Raw genomic sequence first — 24498 nt, 5'->3', positions numbered from 1 at the left:
TAAAAAAATATTTAATAACAATTTTTTTTATCTTACATAAATTATTTTTATAGCGTTCATTGGAGCACTACCAAAAAATACCTGTTGCATTTTTGCGACAGTGGTCCAGTGAACGAAAACTTTGTTTATTTAACATAAAAAATTGTTATTAAATATTTTTTTATATGTACGAATGACATTTTTTTAATTATCTGATATGTATCCCTTAAAAATTTCACCTGAAACATCAAATAATCGTGACATCCGCACGATTCATTCTCGGAAATTCCGAAAGTTGATATTTAAACTTAAATTGCGGCGGAAGCATCTCGAAGTATCTCTTAAAATTTTGCACAAAGCTAGATCAATATTATAACTTGCCAAAACGATTAGTTCCAGATCGAAGGTATTCGAAGGATTTTTTGTATTCCTCCATAAATAAAAAATGAGCGTAACATAAAGGGGCTTCAGGTTAGTGCATATTACTTAATGTTAAACAACTTTTTTTGGAAAATTTTTTGCCATTCAATAGTTGAAACCATTTGCAATAACCCATATGCTTTGTTCTTTCCGACGTTTCGGGCACGTCTCGCGGCGCAGACTCTTTTGACGTAGAGCCTATGAGGAGGCGTAAATTCCTCAATCGATGTTTCTCGACGACGCTACTCGGTGCGACCTTACGATCCTTTCGGATGTTAAGGATTATAATTAATTCTACGAATGAAAGTTACTGTTGCAGTGTGCAACACGGAACTATAACGGCTGGTCCGCGTGGTTGCCAGTTCCGGAGCCTAAACTGTTGTTGCTTATGCGGGAGTTGCACTTAGACTGAATTTTACCCCAACTCCACTTCATGCATTCGGGGTGCGTTGGTGTGGAGTGGGGGTATTCAATTTCGGGGTGGCAACGTCGCTGGATTTCGGCGGACGAAATCACAGCTGTGGGCCCGATGTTCACCGGCCGGGGACCGTCGGATGGTCCCGCGATGCCACCTTTGTAAGTCCACGTTTTATGACAGTACGGTTAACTGTTGAGGGCGCGAGGAAAATTCTACTGGGCAATTAAGAAAGGTTTCGTGAAGGCGACTTTCTCAAAAACAGCCCTAGAGGCCCGTGTCATAAAACGTGTTGACCATCTGCACGCCAAGTGTTGGGTCGTGCCGATTTTTCAGCCGCGAGTAAAACGATAAAGCTATTGTCAAAGGGATCGGTCCCTGGTCCCACCTTGAAATAGCGATGCCGCGGATTTTCAAGGGGATCTCCCGTTAACTCGCGGCTGAACATGCTTTGTAGACCCCTAAGTATTCAATTATAGACGGAGTAATTACAGAACTATCGCACTGAAAACTGATGAATTCCGAGGAGCGAGGAAATGGTTATTTACCATGCGTATATCTCCGTAAAAAAATTTTTTTTTAAATCTGACTTTGGCACATCATACACGCACTATTAGGCTGTACAAAAATAATTTTTTTTTATAAAAATCGAAAATTTATAAAAAGGATTTTTTGCCGCCTTGGCACGTTGGCACTACTGTGCGTCGTGGCGCCAACGTGTTTGAGTCCTGCGTGAAAGGAAGTCTGTTTAGGCCGAAATGTGAAAGAAGAGTGTTTTTGGGTCTCAGTGACAGGAGTGGAGTGTTTAGGGGCGCCAAGCGCAGGGCGGTACGTGATTAATTCAGTTTTCCGAATGGATGCTAGACTGACAGAGAGAGAGAGAGAGAATGAGAGTGCGAGAGAGGAAGAATGAAAGTGGGCCTTAGATAAAAGGGACGAATGCAAGGGATGCTGTGTCAGAAGAGCAAGAGTCGCGAGCGAGTGCGTTGACGAAGTATTGAGTATCGAGTTGTCGAAAGAGAATAAAGGACTTTAGCGAAATCGGTGTCAGATCATTCCACCTGATACATCACACTTAAGACGTAGGAGTTTCATTAAAATATTCCTACATATGGGAATAAAACTATATTAGTGAAATATCGGCGTGAGTAAAATGAAATATCGGCGTGAGCATAGACCTAGAACTCGCAGGTGTCCGAGAGTTAACACGCGTGTACCAGCGAACGCGCGTCAAATCCGTATTACAGCGAATGAATTTAAAAATACTGATGTATTAGATTCGTCTTGTTGGAATTATTAAAGAAAGAATGACAATTTTATTCGGGCCTTGTTTCTTCAAATTGATGCACACAATTTTTATTTTGTAATTGTTTCTTGTAACTGGACAGTTTAATACAATTTGCAGCAGAAATTGTTGAGTGAAACACGTAAAGACGTCGCATTTAAGAATATTCTGACATTATTTCCAACTAATCAAAATTATTGAGAACATTTTAATCGAACTTCCACTTCATATGATTGACCAAGAAAATTTTTAAAAATTTCGCAGTCTGGTCGCAAACGTTTGATGGTGTGTCAGAGACATTTTTTCACGATGAAGGACGAATCAAAAATTGCAGGTGGCGGGACCGCGCCCCAGCCATCTAATAAATTGCGTTTACCTTGATTGCCGAGTTTACCTTTTGAACTTTCGCCGTGGCGTCGTTGTAACTCAGCAATTAAGCTGATGCTCGATCCAATTCACGGTGTCCGAACTCACGGCGAAGTTCCCGCGGCGCGGCGTGTTCAAAGCGTGCACGAGCGACGGAGTCCCATCCAATTCATTGAAATTCATTAGAGACACCGTTGAAAGCTGTTTGGGGCCATTCGTCGCTTCCGCGCGATAAACGCCGCGGCGAAATAAAAACACCATGCTCTGTGTCCCGTGTCCTGGAAGGGTGTAAAGTGGCGTTGAACTATTACGCCGCGCGTGTTTCACAATACCACCTCCACCGATATGTTTGTTTCTCGCCGTCGACGGTAATTAATCACGGACGTCCGGCGATCTGAAATTGGATCGCTGACATAAGCGCGGTTTACTTTGAAAGCTGATCCTCTAGGAACACCGTGACCCACTTTTATACCGGAAACGGTCCTACTGACTATCCTTCGAGGACGAACGAATCCGAATTGTAAGTCTCGACAATCTAATTAACATACTTGGACTAAGAATCGTCATTAATACAATTTCTACTACAGTTTTATGTTTACCTATTTCGACTTATTTTTTTATATACAATCCCTCCCCCTCTCCCCTCTTCCCCCAAAGAAATAGATTTATCGACAAATTTTTCTTTAATCCATCTTTGCAGTCTCAATCAATTTTTATTTAAAATTTCAAAAAGTGACTTTTAACTTCTTTGGTAGAAATAGCGTTAAAATCGAATTTTTATGGTATGCTGTACGGAGACTGGACGGGAAAATATTTATATGTATTTGAACACAAGTACATTTCTTCCTGCAATATTATTTATTGTCTTGCTTCTAAGGATGAAATGATCGACGATGCAGTAATAAATAAACGAAATTGAATGGCAGTGGCATGCTAATCATTGGACAGGGGACGCAACGAAGAATCTCTGTCCGTTCGAAAGCAAAGTTCGATGAAATCGTCATTTTTTCCGAAAGTCCCCTGACCGATTGGAATGAAAAAAAAGGACAACAATGGGAACGGCAACGAGTGGTCGGTCAGGAGCGTCGAACCGAGTAATTCGAAAAATTCATCGGTGCCCTGGCGAACGGTCAAACAACATCGGTCGAGCATCCTTTCGACGGAATACAATATGGCTGGCGCGGGACAACTCGGCGATACGCGCTCGACAAACGCACGCTGTCGCTCAAAAACCATTCAATCGCTTCTCCGGTAATCATTGAACATTTCTGGCCAATCAAAATGACAGGCACAAAACATTTTCTGATTTTATATAGACCTCTCCCTTCCAGATTTTACAGGCAGTTCATATTTTTACATTTTATGGAAAACTCGCGCTGTGCCATTTTATATAGCGTCCATATTTTAAGATTTTGTATTGAGTTTATATTTCGTCATTTTATTTGAGCTTTACACTTTTAAATTTTGTATTGATGTCACTATTTCTAAAGCTTCATCTAGATTTTTCACGTTGAGATTTTTTATACAGACTTTACAGTTCGAGATGTTGTACAGATGTTGCAGAGCAGAAGATTTTGTAAAACAGTGTAAAAAGTCCGGTAATAAAAAAATTGATAAATTGTATGGGTGCTTTTTATTTCGTTTTCAAGCGAACGGCACGGTTGATTAGGCGATCGAATTTGTATTCAATCCCAGTCTCTCGGTCGATTCGTTTATCAAGATTTACACGCGTACTATAAACCTCTGCATGCTAATTGTCACGCTTCGCAGGATTTTTTCAACACGTCGATGTTTAAACATTCGTATTCCGAGGAAATGGAGCGGGTCGGATCATCAAAATCGAAACGCTGGATTATTTAAATTATTGCCGAACTGAAAATTCACGGCACACTGAAAAATTCACTCTGGTAAAAAGTTTCCATACACCGGAATTTTGATTTCGTTTTTAATCTAATGGAAGCCTTCGAAGAATTAAATATAGTGTATTTTAAAATATAATAAAAGTAAAGTAATAAGCCAGTTGAATTAACTCGGTGATTGAAATTTTTATTTTATATTTTATTCCAATGGTTTATTCCAACGCGAACAAGCCTGCTCTTGATTGGTCCATTACGATTTGCATGCACGAAAATCCCAGCAGTTTAATTATTCAAGTTTGAATTGTCTTAATTCCTCAATTTGTATGCGTTCGAAAAACTCGAGCAAGTCGAGTGTGAAGACGAAAATCGCGTTGAACTCTGGCGACTCGGGATGGTTGCAGCTTCCGCAAGGAAGCTGTTTTGCATTTTTGAGACACGGCCGCAAATGTTTTGCGAAAAATCTTCCTAGAGATCTCGAAACTCTGTAATACGATTTACGTCCTATAGGTTCCACATCTCTTAACCGTTTGCATAATGGGAGAAATTCAACCATTTTTTTGATATACGAAATAATTCTTCTGTAAAAAATCTATATATAATAATAATATTGCTTTATTCAGCCTTACGGCCAAGAATTGGACTCGGTTTACAATAACCTATAATTACCACAAAATAACAATCTTATCCACGCATTCTCTCTCTCTCTCTCTCTCTCTCTCTCTCTCTCTCTCTCTCTATCCCTACCCTGACTACTCTACCTATATTCTGCCTATTAATATTCTTATTCCGATTATTGCACCATTTCCTACTTTGTTATCTTTGGTTTACGCTTCCTTATATTACATTTATATTTCTGCTCGCTTATCACTCTTCTTTCTCAACTTTTGAAGCAACGCTTCGACATTTGAATCTATCCTCCCACTCACTATGTCCTCCATCTTGATCCTTCCTCCATTTCTCTGCATTCTCTTGTTAGATGCTCCAGATTGCCATACCTGTCCCTACACAGGTCGAAAAAAATCTATATATATATACATCTTATATTATGAGATTTTTGAGTAGTATTTCTTGAAAAATTCAGTTCGATATCTTAAAGCATAACGTGGCAGCCCTTTTTGCGAAACACATCGTTTTTCTTCTACAAGTTCAAACGTCTGTAAAAATCATAAAAAATTTTTTTCGCAAACGAATCTAACACGAATTTGAAGATTGAGGCTTTCCCGTTATAAAGATTTTTAATAAAATTGGTGTACGATTTTTTTTGGCTGCGGAACAAAGACGAGGACCAAGTTTAGTCGTGTAAACCCTACACAACGTACCTCATATTATTGCAAAGTTGGTAGTACATCTTCCATTTAAAGTTTAATAACTCGACCAAAAAAAAAAAAAAAAAAAAAATTCGTACATGAAATTTTAAGGTATCGTTTTAAAGAGGAAGCTTTAATCATGAAATGTATGGTAGGTTCAGCCTCGAGAAAAATGTTTCAACATTTTTACAGACGTCGCGATACGGAAAAATTTTGAGTAAACACGGAAAGGGTTGAAGCGATTGCGTTAGTAAGTACAATACGATCAGCCTTGAAACGAGAACGAAAGAGACAGTAGGAGAGAGCAAGAGAAAGAAAGTGAGAGAAAAATTCGCGGACAAAGTGTGTCGTGAATCATAAATTGGAAAAACGGCTAGAGAAGTGTTTCCCCTCCATTATTCGCCGACGTCTCTCGTCGTTAAGCTACCGGGCCGCCTCATTTTTAATGCATTAAAATACATCGGAGGAACAAGCTGACGAGAAACACGAATTATACAAGAATCTATCAGGAAACGATAGAACGTTGAAGCTCAAAAAAAAAGAGACATTGCTGAAGAAATGGAGAGGAGAGAAATTGGAGAGTGAGAGAGAGAGAGAGAGATAGATAGATAGATAGATAGAGAGAGAGAGAGAGAGAGAGAGAGAGAGAGAGAGAGAGAGAGAGAGAGAGAGAGAGCCGATCCGTGTCGAGTAAAGCTGGGTCGATGCTGAAGCACACGATCCTAACAAAACCGTGGCCGGGAAAATATTTAGGCTCGAGTTTATACGAATAGAATGGCGAGGTAATGCCACTACAGTTATTCATGCCTTGTCATTCTGTTTCGTGTTTAATGCGTCCATCGTAGTGTTAGTTAATAAGAAAACTTTGCTGTTCATTTGACGCCGGAACTGTACACATTGTAGAAACTCGCATGACTGCGGGGCATTATGCGTTTATTACCGGTAATGCCAGGCTGGTGATGTTTGCGCAATTTCACGGTTTTCGAAACTAATTCGAGGGAGAGAGAGAGAGGGAGGGAGAGAGAGAGAGAGAGAGAGAGTGAGAGAGAGAGAGAGTGAGAGAGAGAGAGAGAGAGAGAGAGAGAGAGAGAGAGAGAGAGAGAGAGAGAGAGAGAAGAATCGCAATTTTCGCATTTTTCACGTGGGAATCGAGATTTTGGAACATTTCAGCGAGTGATTTATGTAGTCGAGAAATTTGACGCTTGGAATTTTTCGAACTGGAAGTTTCGATTTTTTAGTATTGACTGACCCTTTGAGGAATATCAACTATTTCACGATTCTAGACTGCATATATACATAACTTGCAAACATATCATTATGTACAGTAAAAAAGGTAAGAAAATTGACTACTTTATTTCATAAAATATAATTACTTTATAAAAATAACGGGAATGTGTCTATCCAAAAATTTTTAGCCACACTTAAAATAATATATACCTCCCAAAAAAAATGTTGAACTAATTGAAAATATTAGAACTCGTAATTTTGACGCGCCCCGCGCGCACCAAGTGTTAAATTAAAAATTGAAGGTTAAAGGTAGAAAAATGCGACCTTTCTGACTGAGGTTTTCATGCGTCTAAAATCGCGAAATGAATAAATTAGAAGCTTAGAGTCTTCTGCGGAGATTTCGCTGGTGAACGAGCCTATAACACAACAGGCCCTCGAAGCGAGCTCGGTTAGCGTGCCTAGTCCCAGCGAACGGATTTAGGTATTATACCTTCTGTCGTTTCGCGGAAACTCGTTAACCAGGAATCGTAAGAATTTCGAGCAGCCGTAGCCCATAGTCGTCTGGAACGTAATTCGCGTGCAGTTTTGCATGGATTTCGGCGTTTCGCGACGAGGATTAAGTTACACACAGAGTCCTAGACATTATTTGGAACAAACGCGAACGGGTAATTGCGATTCGGCCGGGCACGGGGCAAGATTGTCGGCCCCGATACCTGCGATGATTACGTTCGCCGTTATATATCCCAGACATAATTGAATTCGCGATAACATCGCCGATCTCGGTCTTCTTACCAACGTCACGAACCGATTACCTTCCACCCTCGAGCTCTCCCTGATTTTTAAACCGATAGAGCTGCATGAAAAGGGAGAGAGAAGAGAGAGAGAGAGAGAGAGAGAGAGAGAGAGAGAGAGAGAGAGAGAGAGAGAGAAAGAGAGAGCATAGTGATTAAAGAACCAACGTCCGTTAGTAGAGCTCACTGTCTTCGCCCTCTGTTGTTCCAACTTTTGGAAGACCTGTTTAACTGCAAATAAAAGCGATTCTTCTTTCGTGATGCTGCTTGGAGAATGTTATCTTTCGGTCGGCGAAAGATGATCTTTGGACGGCTTTCTTAATTACTACGGATGTTAGGGCAAAATTAACGTTGTGTGCTGTCGTTACGAAAGATTCGCGCTCTCGGCTTTCGGTTTTTCATTATTTTAATGACTCAAGAAACATGTCCATGTACTACAATTCTTTAATAAGTGGGCTAGAATTTTGAAAAAAATACCTACACGAAGTAGAGTTAAGTAATACCTGTGATATGCCTTTGGATTTATTCGGATACGAAGACTCTGCATAATTAGTTTAAATTCATTTTACTCGCGAGGGACTGTGTCAAAGTATCACGCCGGGAAGCTCAAATATGTTTTTTCTACCCTTAACAAGTGAGATAAAATTTTGAAAAAAATACGTGAAATATTGTTACGGTGTGCCTATGATATGCCATTGGATTTATTTCGAAATGAAGACTTGTTTATGAGGAAACTAATATAAGTTGGGATTTAGTGAAAGCTTACAGAACAATTGACTGGCGGGCTATTTGAAAGTTGCTGAAATGCAAGTTGGAGTTCAGGAATATTTTCCAAGATGCTGTAAATGTCTGTGAAGCTTAACGAACAATCGCCAATAACGCAGAGCAACCGATGGCTGCTAGACCAACAGCTTCAAGGCCCCGTTACAATCCCATGAGATTCAGTCTCGAGGAAGAGGCGAACCGTGCTCGTCAACGAACAATTTCACTGTGTGAAATCGTGCGGCAAGGGGCCATCTTCGCCGTCAGTGGAATCGACAGGAGGGCGTATTTCGACGCGTACATAGTAATTCCAAGGAATTTCGTAATGCCGAGGCTGATTCCACGTTAATATCGCACAATTTCGCTTGCAACCTTCCGTATACAAGATTGTAGAATCCTGGAAGAGAAATCTTGATATTTTCGATTGGTAGCCCAACGTTTGCTTCACAGATTGCACACTTACTTACACTATCAAAAGTGCCTAAAAAATCGTGTGGACCAATTTTTATACCATCTTGTTATTTACTTAAATCCAACGTTGAAATTAATAAATAAACTATGGATTTTATGCATTTATGCATTTATGGTGGTTGTAATTTCAAACAATAAAAAGATTGCAAGAATTTAAGAATACCAACACATTTCTTACAAACTGATCAAACCGCTAAATAGAGGAATAAATTTCTATTTGATTTCTACGTCTTGCAATGAATGCAAACAATTTTCACTTTGCATAAAGACCGCAGTCTAATTATTTTGCATTTATTAAGAGCATTGAATAAGAAAAGAAATTGCAATGTGTCTTCAGCTTCTTGCAATTGTTGCAAAAGATTTTTATTTCGCATAAAGATCCATAGTTTAGTACTAGAAAATTGCGAACTGTGTATAGGCGATCAATATTCGCATAGATTGCGTTACAGATCGATGCAGAAAATGATGAAAATTGCGGAGCAAGATACCGATCATAAGGACACGATGGTATCGAGTCAGTGATCGATCGATCAATCGGCGAACGATTTCGTCGCGAATTAAGGAGGGAGGCGTGCGAAACGCGATCGGCGCGGCCCTAATCGGTGGCTATTTCCCTGAGTTGTGCACGTGTATCTGATGCACCGAAATAGTGATTTGCGAACATCAGTCAAACAGTGCCACATGTTACCGTCGTGCGTCATATCGTTGTCGCCGGGTGTGTTACGTGTCCCTCGGTTTACGAGCGAGGCTACCAAATTCGCTAGCGCGCACATCGAGAGAGAGAGAGAGAGACAGAGAGAGAGAGAGAGAGAGAGAGAGAGAGAGAGAGAGAGAGAGAGAGAGAGAGAGAGAGAGAGAGAGAGAGAGAGAGAGAGAGTAATGAACCAATCGCTCGGCGGGTCGCTTCCGAAGGACAAAATTGCGGGGGAATTTCCGCGCGGACCGATAATCGCGGATGATTACGGGACAAGCGGCCGTTACCCGACACAACCGGCGATTCCGAATTAAAACGCGTTCTCGTTTGAATAATTCCGCGCCGACACGTCGGAAAAACGTCGACCGGACGGCCAGCCGCTCGGAAAATGAGATAACGCTGTCGGGAACAGTATTTCGCGATCCGTCGAGCGGAAAAGGCGCGCGCAGCCGCGATCAACTTAACGTTGCGAATTCGACGCGATCGAGTGTACAGGACGCCTTTCTTCGAGATTCTGACGGGATTTCACCGATGCGCGGAAAATTCACGAAATTCTGACCAGAAATTGCTCTGGCTTTTGTGAATCAAACTGGTCCGCAGTCTATCAACTATGTAGGATTAAAGGGTTATGCTTTATCAAAGGACCGAAATTGTGCTTTTTCAGAATTTTTTTCTTCAAAGACTGCACGAGACTTTGTAATAAATGCATAAAATCCACAGCCTAGTCATTACAATCAGCAACTTCGAACTGGGATCCTCTCTTTAAAAAATCACTCTGGAAGGAATTTTTTGGGGGTTTACGATATTTTGTATCTCTGAATAGACGATGATTCTAACGATTCGATATTCGGAAAACCGTTGCGATTTCCAAGCACCGTGCTCAAGGAAGCAATCGTAGGGCTATACAGAAAATTTGTGCATCCCCGAGGAACAACTGTTCCGCGATTCTCGGCCGGTGGAATCCACTCCGCCGTTAATCTCCGTCGATTCAACTGGATCCGATTCGCGCACGGGAGGTGGATATACACCTATACCGTAGAAAACAGTTTTACGCACGGTGCGGTGCATTCCCATTTACGCGGCCGTATAAAGTAACGTGTCAAGTCGGCTTCAGACCCCTTTTAAGGAACGATACGCGGCCGATGAGCTCCTTTTTACGAGGATTTCACGACACACGGATCGGTTCCCAACCAGCCCAACCTTTGAATAGTGTAAGGGTGTCGGTCTTACACCGGGCGTATCGTAAAAATAAATGAGGGGACTTTTTACGGGAACACCTGGTTGCTGAACAGTCGTACGAATCACCGTCGGATTCGCGGGTTCCGCGGAACGATGACGGAGGATCATTTGCGGCGAGCGGCACTCGTCATCGTACTTTGCAGATACTTATACTGGCACAATTTTTTTGGATCATTGTTTTCGCGGGGAATTATTATCAGCACAGAGTGAACCAACAAACGATTGGGCGAAGTGAAGTCGAAGAGAGCCCCGAAGAGAGTGGCAATTTTTAATCATTGACAAATGTATCAATTTTCTAGTAAACAGACAGCGGATTTTATCCATATATGGCAAAAATTGGTAAGTGAAATACAGCACAATGAATACATCGGAAGAATTTAAGAATATTGTTACGTTGTTCTCAATTTATTAAAATTATTAAGAGAAGAAACACGTTTTATTCGTCTCCTGTTTTGTACAATTTGATACTGCTTGTATTTTGCATAAAGATCTGCAGACTATTAATAAAAGCCGTAAACTATTTAAAGTAAGAATAAAAGTAACAGTAGGACAAAGAACGACTGAGACAATCCAGAAGCAGCAGGATTGAACAGAAAAATATGCAAACATTCTTAAGCTCAGCAAACAATTTCCGAGTATACAGGAATACATTGATGGATGCTAATGATTCGATTAATCGCCAAAAAACCAAAGATCGTTTGAAAACAGGTAAATAATGAAGGGTGCCGAGTGGTAGCCTCGTAATAATATATTGCTCGCAGTGCTGAAGTATAGGAAACGTTTAGTCCGCCGTCTGCCCTGGGCGTATTACCACAGTAAAATTATTACGAGCCTGGCGCGTTTAATCGGTCGCGGTTCATTCGAGCATACCGCCACTTAGAATCTGTCCGTGAACGCTCCACAGCCTGGAGAAAAATTATTGGATCGCTTTTCCAGGACCCTCGGGACCTCGGTGCAGCTGTCGCTACACGCACGCATCCTGCATTCCTCGGATATTCCTTATCCGTGTACAAGAATTATGTCCAGAGCAAAGAAAAATACCTACCTTCTCCGATGTCGAAACCTCCTCGTATTTTTAATTTATTTTTTATCGTGTGCAGGCTTCAGCTGCATCGGTCACGGGTAATAGGTCGCATCGACTTTCTACTTTATACTGCAAAGGGTTAAAGATGATGGGGACACATGAAAAGATCATAATAAATGGGATATAAATTTATAATTGATAAATATTGTTGGATCAAAATATTATGATACACTCTTCAAACTATGCTGTTTTAAATACAAAAATATTTTTTGGGCTAGATCTACCAGGTTTTCGGAAAAAAATTTCCAAAGAGCACCTTTATCGGTCTCTTGATCGAGCACGACCCCTTAAATTCTAGATAATTAATATTTCTCTCGTAAAGTAAATAATTTGAAGTAGGAAAACATTCCCTGAACAAAGTCTTGCAGTTTTTCAAAGAAAAATTCTGAAAGTTCGCCTTCTTCATGCTCTTAATCTAGCACGACCTCTAAAATCTTAGATCTATCTAATTTTTCGTAAAAAATCCATAGAAATATTATGAGATACTCTTACATGATCGTGGAATGTTTGAGTGAAAATTGAGAGCATGCTATCTTTATTGTTATAATATAGTAGTCTATATTGATAAATTTTCAACGAAGGATCGAATAAGCTTGCAAAGACTTGTTTCCTAAATGCACTATATTATGCACTTGCTGCAGCAATAAATGCATCTAATTTTTTTATATCTTAATACTAAGCAGGAATGTTGCCGGAAAATTCGTTTAACCAACGATAAACCGTTACGCTTGCGTCGTTGTGCCTCGTTCTGTACATATTGGGGTTTACATACTAATGTTACGAGCCCGTAAAATCCTCGAGCGTAATCGTAAAATGATATTCTTCCGTTTATACACACACTCGACTGTTCACTTCCGCGGTTTATTCTGTCGTAATACTTAGGTCGGTACAAAATGCGTTCTATTCGCAGAATGGGGCATTGTTGAAGTCTGTGAATTCACTCGGGGGATGATTAACGGATCAAGGGGATGGATTCTACGATGTTTCAATGGAATAATTGTCTATTGCAAAATTAAAGTGTTCGGCGTCTTACGAATTTAATTCTTTCGTAAAAAGGACTTTCCTATCTTAAATTGCTCGGTGCACCGAAAAAAACTACGAAACAATACAGAAACGAAATAAAAATATATCTTCCTTTATCAGTAGTCCATAAATTATTGCATCAAAATTAAAGAATTGGCTATGAAACTTCTTATGCAACAAAAATACAAATGTCACTGTTAATTGTCAATGTAAAGATTTTTTTGTATTTTTTACGTATACAGATTGCAAGAACATATGAAGGTTCGCAGTTTACTCAATGTTACAATCACTAGGCTGCGGATCCTTTTAAAATACAAGAAAATGTGTATGCGAATAAAAATTGATACTATTTTAATCGACAAAAGAGATAATTTCTTTATTTCAATTCTCATAAAATTGGACATAAAAATAGGAATGTGCATAAAGGTCCTGAATGGTAAACTTGTCAACGAATTAAGGACGAAGGAGCTGCGGTGAGCAAAATTGCGAAAGAAACAGTATGAAAGACACGTAAACACGTAGCCTGGAAGCTGTATAGAGGTTCGAGCTAACCATGGTTCCCCACGATAGTATACTTACAGACGAAGGATACGAAGGGTACGAAGGAGACGAAGGATTTTACCGCAGAAATATTTGAGTAGCTCGATAACGGCGCCGAGGATTTACAAGCGACCCGTCAACCCTACATCCTTCGGCAGCTGGAGGTCGAGCAACATCGTTCTCGACGATCCTGGGATCATCTTGTCGATCTACGACGCCGGTGCAGACCGCTGAAAGGTTTACCTGTTCTTGGGAGACACGTTCGATCACGATCCAAGAGGAGAGAGAGAGAGAGGATCAAATCGAGATGGAAGCATTGGTTAATCGATATTGCTTCGGGACTTAGCGACTAGGTAAGATCTTATCATCATTTAGCCCGCTTATTATCATTTAGCCCACTTCCACTGCCAGCAAATAATTTGACTCAATTCTTCAATTTTTCAACTTCAAACTACAGTCGAAACACTGTTCGTGGCTCACAAGACCGGCTTAATTTTAATCCACTAGACCACGAAATTAATGATTACTAATGCTATACTAGAAATAAATTCTACATTTTAAATTCACCGCGTCCACTCAACAGTCTGCGCACCCTCTTTCTATTCTACCCTCTTCTCTATCTCGATATACGACACGTGTGTACGTTACAATAAAGCTGTGTAATATTAGTTAACAAGTCTGTGTTTGTTGAAATAAGACTGATTCTGATCCCGGATGTATATCCTAAACCACTAACTCTAACATGCTATTTATGTAAATATTTACTGAGCTAGATACTGATAAGTTGAAAAATGGTCGAAACTCATTCTAATGATACTGGCTGTTTAATTGAACCAATCAATTTCCAAGAGAATTAAAAATTGCGCTGAATAATGTGCCCGCGAGAAGATAGCTAACACATTTTAAATTCAAATTACGCGGAGGGTTTGTTGACGTTTAAAACCGATCCCACAAATTAAGTCGAGCTCCGTTTTCCTGTTTAAACGATAAACTTTTACTGTCCATAAAGTTCAGATTTTCTACTTCAACAGTTCAGAGTTCAAACAAAGTGACGATCAAGTAAGTCACTCCCCGTTGTGTTTCAATTAAGTGACTCCAGTGTTTCCTCCAACTATATCGAACGATTTGTTGCGAAGAGAGAACAGACAAATTTATAGACTATACAGACGGCGTTGTGACAAGAATTAGTACTTGAAATATAAAAGGATAAATGATTAAAAAGTTCTGATGCAACAGTTAACTTGTAATTAATTTTGTATTAAAATACAACAAGGAATCGGGCACGAGCTTTTGCACAGACCTAATAAACTAATTAATTTAGTATTTATATGATATTTATATTTGTTTTAATTTAATAAAACCAGAAATTGAATAATTCGATCGTCTGAAAATAATTAATTCGGAGAATAATTGAAGAATCCAAAATGTCCGCGTCCCTATTCATCCCTTGTCTCTGTCTGCGTCGAGTTCCGGGAGCAGGTTTCTAAAATTTTGATCTTCCACAAATCTCGGGCCGTTCCGCCGCGATTGTGCTGTAAAACTCCGGTTGTTCGGGGGTCGTGAAACTCGATCAAAGCACGATGTATTATTCAAACGGCTTCAATAAAACAAATTCTCTTTCGCGACGCAAGGAACACGCGTGGCGGAGGCTCCCGCGAAGAGGGAACACCGTCGGCCACGTCTCCAAATTTTAATGGAATACATTATGACTGAAATTGCGACAGAATGAGGACAGGGAAGGAGATCTCGTCGACGACGATGACGGGGATCACGATCCGAAAGTTATTCAAGGTATCGCGCGGATCCTATTACGGGGCCAAGGTAAATACAATCGGCCGGTCGCGTCCATTCTACGAGAACGAACACCGGATGTTATAAGCTACGTGCGCCGAATACACGAGGATCAGACGTCGGAATATCGAGGTTTTATGGTACACGATATAGGGGGCTCTACCACCGTTGAGTTATGGGCGAAGGAAACTACATTTTTGACGGCGTCGCGACGGACGCCGGGACGCGTTCAGCTTCCTGAGGACATCATTGACAAATAATGGCCCGATCTCCACGCTCCGACGCCGATTAGAATATTATTCCCGTAGAAGTACTAAACTCCTTTTTGGATTAAGTACGTAAGACAATTTTTAATTGATCTCGTTAGTTATGGAGGAGTGGAAATATAAGCATACAGGGTGTCCCACGTAACACTTTTCACGATTTTTCAAGTACTTGCGATAATCTGACAAACAAATATTTTCAACAAAAGTTGATCAGTTTTCGATTGGCTATACATTGCAATAAAAAAGTTGGAAAAAAATCTTGTTTTAGTATTATCAAGGTCACCTTCATTTTTTTAAATGGCACATTGTATTTTTGACTTACCAGTATTATAGCCCGTATTAAGACGAATTCAAGGTTCCTGAATTGAATGTAATTTCGAGTCTTAATGATAAACACAAGTTATTATCACCCATTCAAGCAGACTGTCATTGTTTGTTGAAATTTTCATTTCTTTGCCATCAAGGTCATCCGAAGGTCATGGTATGCTTGGGCGTTGAATGTGTCTTGATACGGGCTATAATACTGTTAAGTCAAAAATACAAAGAGCCATTTAAAAATATGTTTTTTTTTTACAATGTACAGCCAATCGAAAACTGACCAACTTTTGTTTAAAATATTTGTTTGTCAGATTATCGCAAGTACTTGAAGAATTGTGAAAAGTGTTATGTGGAACACCCTGGATAGTTTTAAGGGGTAGTCTCTGTACCGCTCCTGTGGAACTTGGCGTACGACGCGGTGCTGCGGGTTGTCCTCCCCCTGGATACGGGTGTCATCTGCTATGCAGATGACACCCTGGTTTATGCCGAGGGGGAGGACTGGAGGAGAACCAGGCACCTGTGTGAGGCCGCCCTGGACTGCGTGGTCGGGCGAATCCGGAGAATGGGGCTGACCGTGGCCGCCACAAAAACCGAGGCGATTTGGTTGTATTCGTCTCGGGTGTGGCGGCTACCCCGTGGTCAAGATCTCCGGATTCGCGTCGCTGAAACCTCCGTCGCGATCGGGCCCAGGATGAGGTACCTGGGCCTGGTCATAGACGGCCGCTGGCGATTCGATGGACACTTCGAGCTCCTCGCCCCCCGACTAGAGAGGACGGCAGCCGCGTTGGCGCGGCTGCTGCCGAATGTCGGGGGGCCGGATTTGAAAGTACGCCGCCTCTATGTGGAGGTGGTGCGGTCTATAGCCCTGTATGGGGCCCCCGTATGGCACCGCTCGCTCGAGGCCAGCACGCCCAGCCGCAAGCTCTTTGAAAGAGTGCGGCGGCGGCTGGCCTTGCGGGTCATACGGGGGTACCGCACCATCTCCACCGAGGCGGCGGGACTCCTCGCCGTGATTCCACCCTTCACTGTGGTGGCGGCGGAGCGGGCGAAGCTATACCACATCGCCCGCTCCTTCCGCCGCCCGCCGGGGGTGGAACTCACGCGCGAGGAGGAGTTGGAGCTCGAGGGCCAGAATCGCCAGGCCCGGACGGAAAGTTTATCGGAGTGGAGGGCGCTGTTAACGCCCTCCACACGTCCGATTGTCCGGGCCCTCCTGCCCATATTTTATATATGGTGCAGGAGGCGGGGAAGGTTGACCTTCCGCCTCACGCAGGTGCTCTCCGGCCACGGCTGTTTTGGAGAGTACCTGCACAGAATGGGGCGGGAGCCGACTGCGCAGTGCCACCACTGCGGCGAAGATGTGGACACGGCGCGGCATACCCTGGAGGAGTGCCCTGCTTGGGCCGGGCCGCGCCGTGTCCTGAGAGCCGCAGTGGGCGGGTGGGACCTCGCGCTGTCGACCGTGGTTGACCACATGTTCGGCAGCATGGGGTCGTGGAAGGCGGTGGCCTCCTTCTGTGAGGACGTGGTGTCCCGGAAGGATGCCGCCAAGCGGGCCCGGGAACGAGACCCGGTCTCGGCCAGGAGGGTGTGGGCGCGGGGACGACCCCCGCGCCGACGTGTGCCCCCCAGGAGGGGGGCGGCGACGGCTGGGAGGGCGCGGGGGTCTCCCCCGCGTCAACGTGTGCCCCCAGTGGTGGGGGCGGAGTGGGGTTGGCGCGGGGTGTTTCCCCGCGCCCTGTTATGCCCCCACCATTGGGGGCTGCGAACTTGGGGGCCCGAGGCGTGAGCTGACCCGGGCCCCCGGGGGGAGCATAGCTCCCCCCGTGATAGGCCGACACCTCCCGGGTTAGTTTCCCGGTGTGGGGGGTGTCGGTCCGTCCCTCCCCAATAGGGGAGGGGGATCCGTGGGGGGTTTGGGGAAAGGAAGGGTCGGGGCGTGCCGGATCGCGCCTCCGACGGCCCTTCCTTCCGGTGGCGGCGTCTTCTTGCCTCGGCCGCGGCTGGTTCCCTCGGGACACCGGCCCCGACCGGGGCACTAAGACTCCGGGAGCTGTGGGTGGACCGAGCTGGGGCTCGGGAAACCCAATCCGAAGGCTCCAGGGATGGGGACACCGGGCGGGTCCCTCCGCCCGGGGTCTTGTAGCGTAGGCAGTGGGGGAGGTTAATCCCTCCCCCGGGGTATGATGATAGCTGGGAGGTGTCCTGTTGAGTACTCGCGTGATCCAGGCACCTCCCGTGTAGCTTAGGTGGGCGTGAGGTTTTAGTGGGTAGCCTCCGGGGGCTCCGCCCTCCGGGGAGAGTCCCACATAACCCCGGCTTCCCCCAGGGAGTCGGGGTATGTATAAAACATTTCCTCACCATAAAAAAAGGGGTAGTCTCTGTTGGAGTCGTAGATTTATGAGATGAAGGATTTTCGGGTGCCGGTGGATCACTCAGAAATTTTTTTTATTAATTTCAAACTTCATCAAGCGTTAGAAAAATTGTCTTAATGGGTATTCTTATACAGAGCAGTCGATTTTAAATGATTTATGAAATCATTAAAAAATTTTTCTTATGAATGAATCTACCATGGATATGATGATTGAACCTTCCTCTTTAGAACTACCATCTAAGACATGTTCTATGATTTCTTTTGACTTTACAACATGTTAACTGAAACGTTAGTGTTTATTAAAGACTACCTAGTGTTGAATGAATGATTTCAATTTTCCGGAATTCTCGAGGTTGCTGCATCCGCAGTCAAAAATTGCAAAGAGTTACCAGGTCTTTGTGACTTTGACAAATTCTTCGAGAATTTTATTTCCGTCGGTTCGACAGGAATTTAAACGATCTGTTTCGCTGGTTTCGCACGGCCAGAATTTCCTCGGACGAAGGAAAAGGGTGGTATTTTGTTGCACGAGGAAGAAACCCATCGAGATGAAATGGGATACTGATCCAATTTACGGTCAACGTGGTTATAGCCGGCGAGACAAAGTAACGCGTACTCGTGGTCCCTGCATGAAAACATCTCGCGTTACAATTAATTTCTTTTCCCCTTTTCCCGGCACTCTACACTCTCGTACACACGCGCGCGCAAGCATGTACCAGCTACGTCAGAGTTTAAATTGCAGCGATTATCTTGCACACCTAATAAATAATCACCGAGGGTTTTGTATACACATTTTGCTCCGTTGGCCGGAGAATAAAGAAACGTAAAATTTCAGGAGCGAGACTTGTTAACGCGTAAATTTGTGGTTGTTGCAATTAGCGTGAAATTTTAGTAAGTGAATAAAAATAGGGAACTGGATATCGTAAGCATATACACTGGTTTTTTAATCTTTTCCCATGTAAATTAGACTGCAGTTTGTCCTGTTGTGGAATTTTTCATTTAAAATTCGATGTAGGAAAATGTTTTAATGTAACTTTTTATTCCCTTTGGAACATGAGAAAATTATCAATAAGGAGTCCGATTCGAACCGTCATCGAGTGAGGACGTGGTTACGAGTTTCGTCTCTGCTGTGTCTCTGTGTCCGTGGCTGAGTGAGTGTGATAGCGTTAGTGTTATTCGCGAGTGTAAACACACGCTCAACCTCCGTGTTGGAGCACAGCGTAGCGTCGTAGCCTCTGATTACAGGAGCTGGCGCAACGCATATTCCGATATACCATGGCTTCATCTACACAGAAAAATTCACTCCCTGTTTCTTATGCGCAAGTAACGCAAAAGTTCCTTTTTCCTACAAAGGAGCAAGCAATAATCCTTGATGCTATCGATGGAATCACTGTGCAGGAATATACTGTTGCAATTGCAAGCCTAATTGGCCCCAGTAGTATCAGATTTGTCTCCAGGATTTCTCAAGGGCGAATTTGTTTGTACCTCAGCAGTAAAGAGTTAGCAGATAAACTCTCAGAACCATACTAAAGTCGTTATTGGTACCCACACACTGACAATCAGACCGCTCATCTCCAAAGCCAAAAGGATTATTTTGTCAAACGTTTGCCCTATAATTCCACACGAAGTCATTTTAGAAGAACTTCGCAAAATCAACATCTCTCCTGTTTCTCCAATCAGCTTCGTTAAAGCAGGAGTTATTGGTCCTGGCTTTTTTCATATTTTAAGTTTTCGGAGACAACTTTATGTAAATCCTGATGAGTTGCACAAAGTTCCGGAATCAATATCCATAACGTATGACGGCACGGTCTACTGGATTTACTTGTCTACCGACAAAGTATCTTGCTTTTTGTGCAAGGAGGAGGGGCATCTCGCCAAGTTCTGCCAAAAGGTGATCGCTCCAGTTGAAAACTCCTTTAAAGACACCCAGAATAAGGAGAACGCTACTCAGGAAAGTGTTATTCAACCCCAAGGTCCGGATTGTTCAATGCCACCTCCTCCACGTGTTAAGCGACCTCTCTCCGAATCAACGAGCTCCAACGACAGTAATCACTCATCGATAAAAGATACCAAACTTGATCGTGTTATGAAGCCGTCCAAAAAATCAAAAAATCAACCTGACGCGGGAACATCTATGGAGGAAGTTGCAAATCTTCTTTCACCAATCAAAGAATTTATCGAGGAAAACTCCCAAAGATTTCCAATTGACATGAAGAATATAACAACAAAATTTCTAGTCTCAAGCTTTGGGAAGCATGATGTCCATTCTATAGCCTTGAATTATACCGAAGATATCCCATCCTTGATTAACATGCTATCCGAGGTCGGTGCTCGTCTCCCCGGTAGGAGGCTTAGAGGTCGTGTGATTGGAATCATGAACCGTTTCTCCAACCCTGATACACGAGAATCCTCCACTGAAAACCTCAGCTCAATAGAAGATATTGAATCATCATAACCTTTTCTATCCAAGTGAAGTAACTATGGAGCCTATCTCATTGAAGATTATTTTCTGGAACATAGGAAGTGTAAGACAACGGGCTGAAGAGATCGAAACCATCCTAAAGGACGTGGACATCCTCATCTGTGTTGAAACCTGGCTAGCGCCGGACAGCACCTTCAGAACCTTTCCAGGTTTTCTCACGCTCAGGAGAGACAGAACTCACGCCAGAGGCGGGGGCATTTTGATGTTCATACGTAAAAGCGTTGCCTATCGCGAAATTAACAATCTTCAATCTCCAGATGATTCCGTAGAGCTGTTAGGCGTTCAGCTAAGTCATCTCAATCCACCGCTCGATCTTATAGCTTGTTACAGAACTCCTGGTCAATCTCTCACACACATTCAATGGGATCTCATTTGCTCGAATGTTGCAGCAAATGCAAACTGCATTTTCATGAGAGATTTTAATGCTCATAATACAAATTGGAACTGTAACTATACTGATTCCAATGGTTACAGATTAAGCAATTCCATAGATGCTCATGACCTTTTTTTGCATAACAATAATTCTCTTACACACCTGGATTTATACAGGAACAATAGATCCAATCTGGACTTGATCTTCTCGACAATAAATATTTCTGATAAGGTAAATGTTGTTGTAGGAGATGAAACCTTGGGTTCTGATCACTTTCCCCTATTAGTTATGTACTATACAGAAAGATATTTCTATAAGAAACATTCGTTCAAGCTGAAGACAGTCAGAACCGATTGGAATGTGCGAACTAGATTCTCAGTATTCCAAATTTTGTACCATAGAGTATGAACAATTAGAGCCTCACTCTAGATATGAATTTTTTGCCGATATTGTGACTGATTTTATCAGGTCGAGCACTCCTACCAAAAAAAAAAAAAATATAAAAAAAAAAACAAATTGTGGTCAAACACGATATTCGAATCCAGTTTTTTCGTGGGACTCGGAGTGTGACAAGATCAAGAGACTTCGCCGGGGGTCATTTAAAAAATGGGAACACACCGGAAATTTAGAATATCTAATAAACTACAAAAAGTACGCAGCATTAGCAAAGAAAACCTTTAAAAACAAGAAAAGAGAATGTTTTAGAAAATTCGCGGAAAGTATTAGTTTTCACACAAATCCAAGTTATGTCTGGGACAAATGCAGAATTCTTAAAAACAAGTGGGTTAGAGCTACCTCCTCGGGTAACTCTGAAAATTTACAGCAAGGCATTGAACGCGATCAAGCCTTAAACAAGATTAGTCCTCCTTGGGTTCCAACTAACCCTGAATGGCTTCCTCCTTGTGACCAAAACGATTTCCTAGACAGCCAATTTGATCTAGTAGAATTCAACATTGCCCTTGACTCTAAAAATTTTAAGTCGGCATCCGGTATGGACGGTATAGATTACGAAATTCTCAAGAACCTTCCTGTTACAGATAGAAATGCGTATTTTTGTTTCTAACTGCAGAATTCATGTATGCGAAATTGACACGGAATGAGATGTGAAATATTGTAAGAGATTAGTGGAGGATGGCTACTGCTAGTCATTTGATACGAAAATTGTGTATACCACAAAGAGTAAACACCCGAATCTCGTTGACATTGGCGACTACGCGATAGCGTTTGTTGCATCTCAAGCCAATAACGTGTAAAGATAGTCACAATGTGTCTATCTTAGGCCGCAAAAAACACCTCAATTTGAAGAACTTTCTCACCTGAAGGGTTCTAGCGAGCACGGAAAAACCGAAAGGTGGATCCGGGGCCGCCAGGCTACAAAGGGCCGCGAGGTTCGGGTAAAAGGAAATATGATTGTAAATTAAAGCGATTAACCGTCTGGTGAAAGTCATTGCGTATGTGGCATGCAAGGATGAGCCCAGAATTTGTATACCTGAGACGACGGTTTAAAATAAACAGTACAAAGCGACAGCTTTAGCCTTTTCCACGAATCTCAGTTTAGTTGATAAGAGTAGGGGAACAGTATGTAAAGCGCGCGAGCGAACTTTCAGTTCAGTTGTCCATTCGTCATCGAACCATTACACAAATCCGAATTCGTTAAACGGGTGAAAATAAAGTTGTGTTCAGATACAGTTCCGTTGAAATTTAAACTTCTTCTTCTAGACATATTCAATTCCATGTATACCATGAATGAATTCCCCCTAAGCTGGAAAAAATCCTTTGTTCACTTTATAAACAAAATAGAAGGCAACGGTTTGCGTCCCATCTCTCTGACGTCGTGTTCGTGTAAACTTTTTGAGTCCATGATCAAGGGCAGAATGCAGTGGTGGGCGGAACATGAGTCACTCATTCCTCCTAGCCAACAAGGCTTCAGGAAGGGGAGGTCCTGCTCTGACAATTTAGTTAATCTGACTCTAAAAATTGAGGAAGCCTTTATGGAAAAAAGTGAAGTGTTAGCTGCCTTTCTGGATGTTCAAGGCGCATTCGATAATGTTGATTGTAATATCTTATTGGCGAGACTGGCGGACTTAGGTTCTCCTAGAAATCTGCTGTTGTTCATTAAGTTCTTGACACACGAAAGACAAATTTATTCGGCTACCTCTCCATCTAAGCCCAGGCTAGTTTTCAGGGGTGTTCCACAGGGAGGAGTGCTCAGTCCCTTGCTGTATATTCTGTATGTTTCAGACACAACAAGAAATATACCTCGCAATGTCTACGTATCACAATTTGCAGATGATATCGCAATATATGTGAAATTTAAAATAGTCAAAAGAGCCCAGAGTACATTAACTAATGCCATTAACATAATCAGCAAAAACCTCCACCAAATTGGGCTTACTCTCACTCCGCATAAAACCAAACTAATTCGTTTTAACAATAAAAAAATATTGCCAGGCACTACACAAATTAAACTCTGTAATTGCAGTATAGTCTCTAGTGAATCTGTTCGCTTTTTAGGGATTGTCTTTGACTATAGACTTTTGTTTAAAATGCATATTGATTTAGTCATAAAGAGATGTTCCAGAGCTCTCAATATAATCAAATATCTTCGTGGTACATGGTGGGGGTCCGATCCTGAAACGCTCATCACGCTATACAAAAGCTTCATTCGCTCCACTATAGATTATGGCTCCTTTATCTATTTTCCCTCTCAAAAATACCTAACTGCAAAATTAGAAAGCATTCAAAATACCGCGATTAGACTTGCCTTAGGCTACCGAAAAACTACTCCACTTAATATCTTGATAGGAGAGTCAAACTGTCTCTGATTAAAGAGCGCACTCTCCAGCTATGCTACTGTTTCATGGCCAAGATCTTAACAAATCGAAACTCTCTCACCCTCAGGGCCATCAAAACTTATTATAATTTGTACCAAAGCAAAAGGACCTCAAGACAACGCAGATTGCTCTGTAGACGCCTCACGTTTGCTCTAGAGCACAATGCATCCAACATTCGTGAAACTAATATCTATTGTCATGATTATAAAACTTTCATAACTTCAATCCCATTTGGCACCGAACTGGGTACTGATATAAAAACTACAAATGGTGCTCAGAATATTCTTCAGGATGCGTTTGGGATCAGTGACTGCTCCACTATTTACACGGATGGTAGTAAAATTTCTGGGGCCAATTGTGTTGGTTCGGCTTGTATCTGTCCTGAACTTAGCCTCGAAATAACTCGCTCCATTAACCCATCTGCATCTGTGTACACCGCAAAATGTATTGCCCTAAATGATGCTTTTGATATTGCTCTGGAACATCAACATCTCAGTTTTCTCATATTCTCGGACTCTCTCAGCGCGCTCCAGGCTTTGGAAAGCACCAAAGCAGATATTAAAACTAACCCATACATCCTTGAAATCAAAAGAAAATACAA

General features: G+C 42.3%; 1 protein-coding gene across 1 annotated transcript; it reads left to right on the top strand.

The window, feature by feature from the left end:
- Window positions 1-20688: 20688 nt before the first annotated feature.
- Window positions 20689-23888, top strand: LOC143362464 (uncharacterized). Its single transcript, XM_076802666.1, has 6 exons — window positions 20689-21294; window positions 21407-22110; window positions 22343-22457; window positions 22508-22577; window positions 22783-23535; window positions 23578-23888. Exons 1-6 carry the CDS (start codon window positions 20689-20691, stop codon window positions 23886-23888), a joined length of 2559 nt encoding a protein of 852 aa, XP_076658781.1.
- Window positions 23889-24498: the final 610 nt, after the last annotated feature.

This window comes from Halictus rubicundus, chromosome 17 (genome assembly GCF_050948215.1).
Source record: "Halictus rubicundus isolate RS-2024b chromosome 17, iyHalRubi1_principal, whole genome shotgun sequence".
NCBI classification, from domain to species: domain Eukaryota; kingdom Metazoa; phylum Arthropoda; class Insecta; order Hymenoptera; family Halictidae; genus Halictus; species Halictus rubicundus.
This window is presented reverse-complemented; position numbering and strand designations above follow the sequence as displayed.

What these genes read in the sequence shown, in the direction of transcription:
- LOC143362464 (XM_076802666.1), top strand. Translation starts at nt 20,689, where the DNA reads ATGGAGCCTATCTCATTGAAGATTATTTTCTGGAACATAGGAAGTGTA. An exon ending in CAATAAATATTTCTGATAAG is followed by an intron (nt 21,295 to 21,406) that starts GTAAATGTTGTT and finishes AGCTGAAGACAG; the next exon opens with TCAGAACCGATTGGAATGTG. An exon ending in CAAAGGGCCGCGAGGTTCGG is followed by an intron (nt 22,458 to 22,507) that starts GTAAAAGGAAAT and finishes GTCTGGTGAAAG; the next exon opens with TCATTGCGTATGTGGCATGC.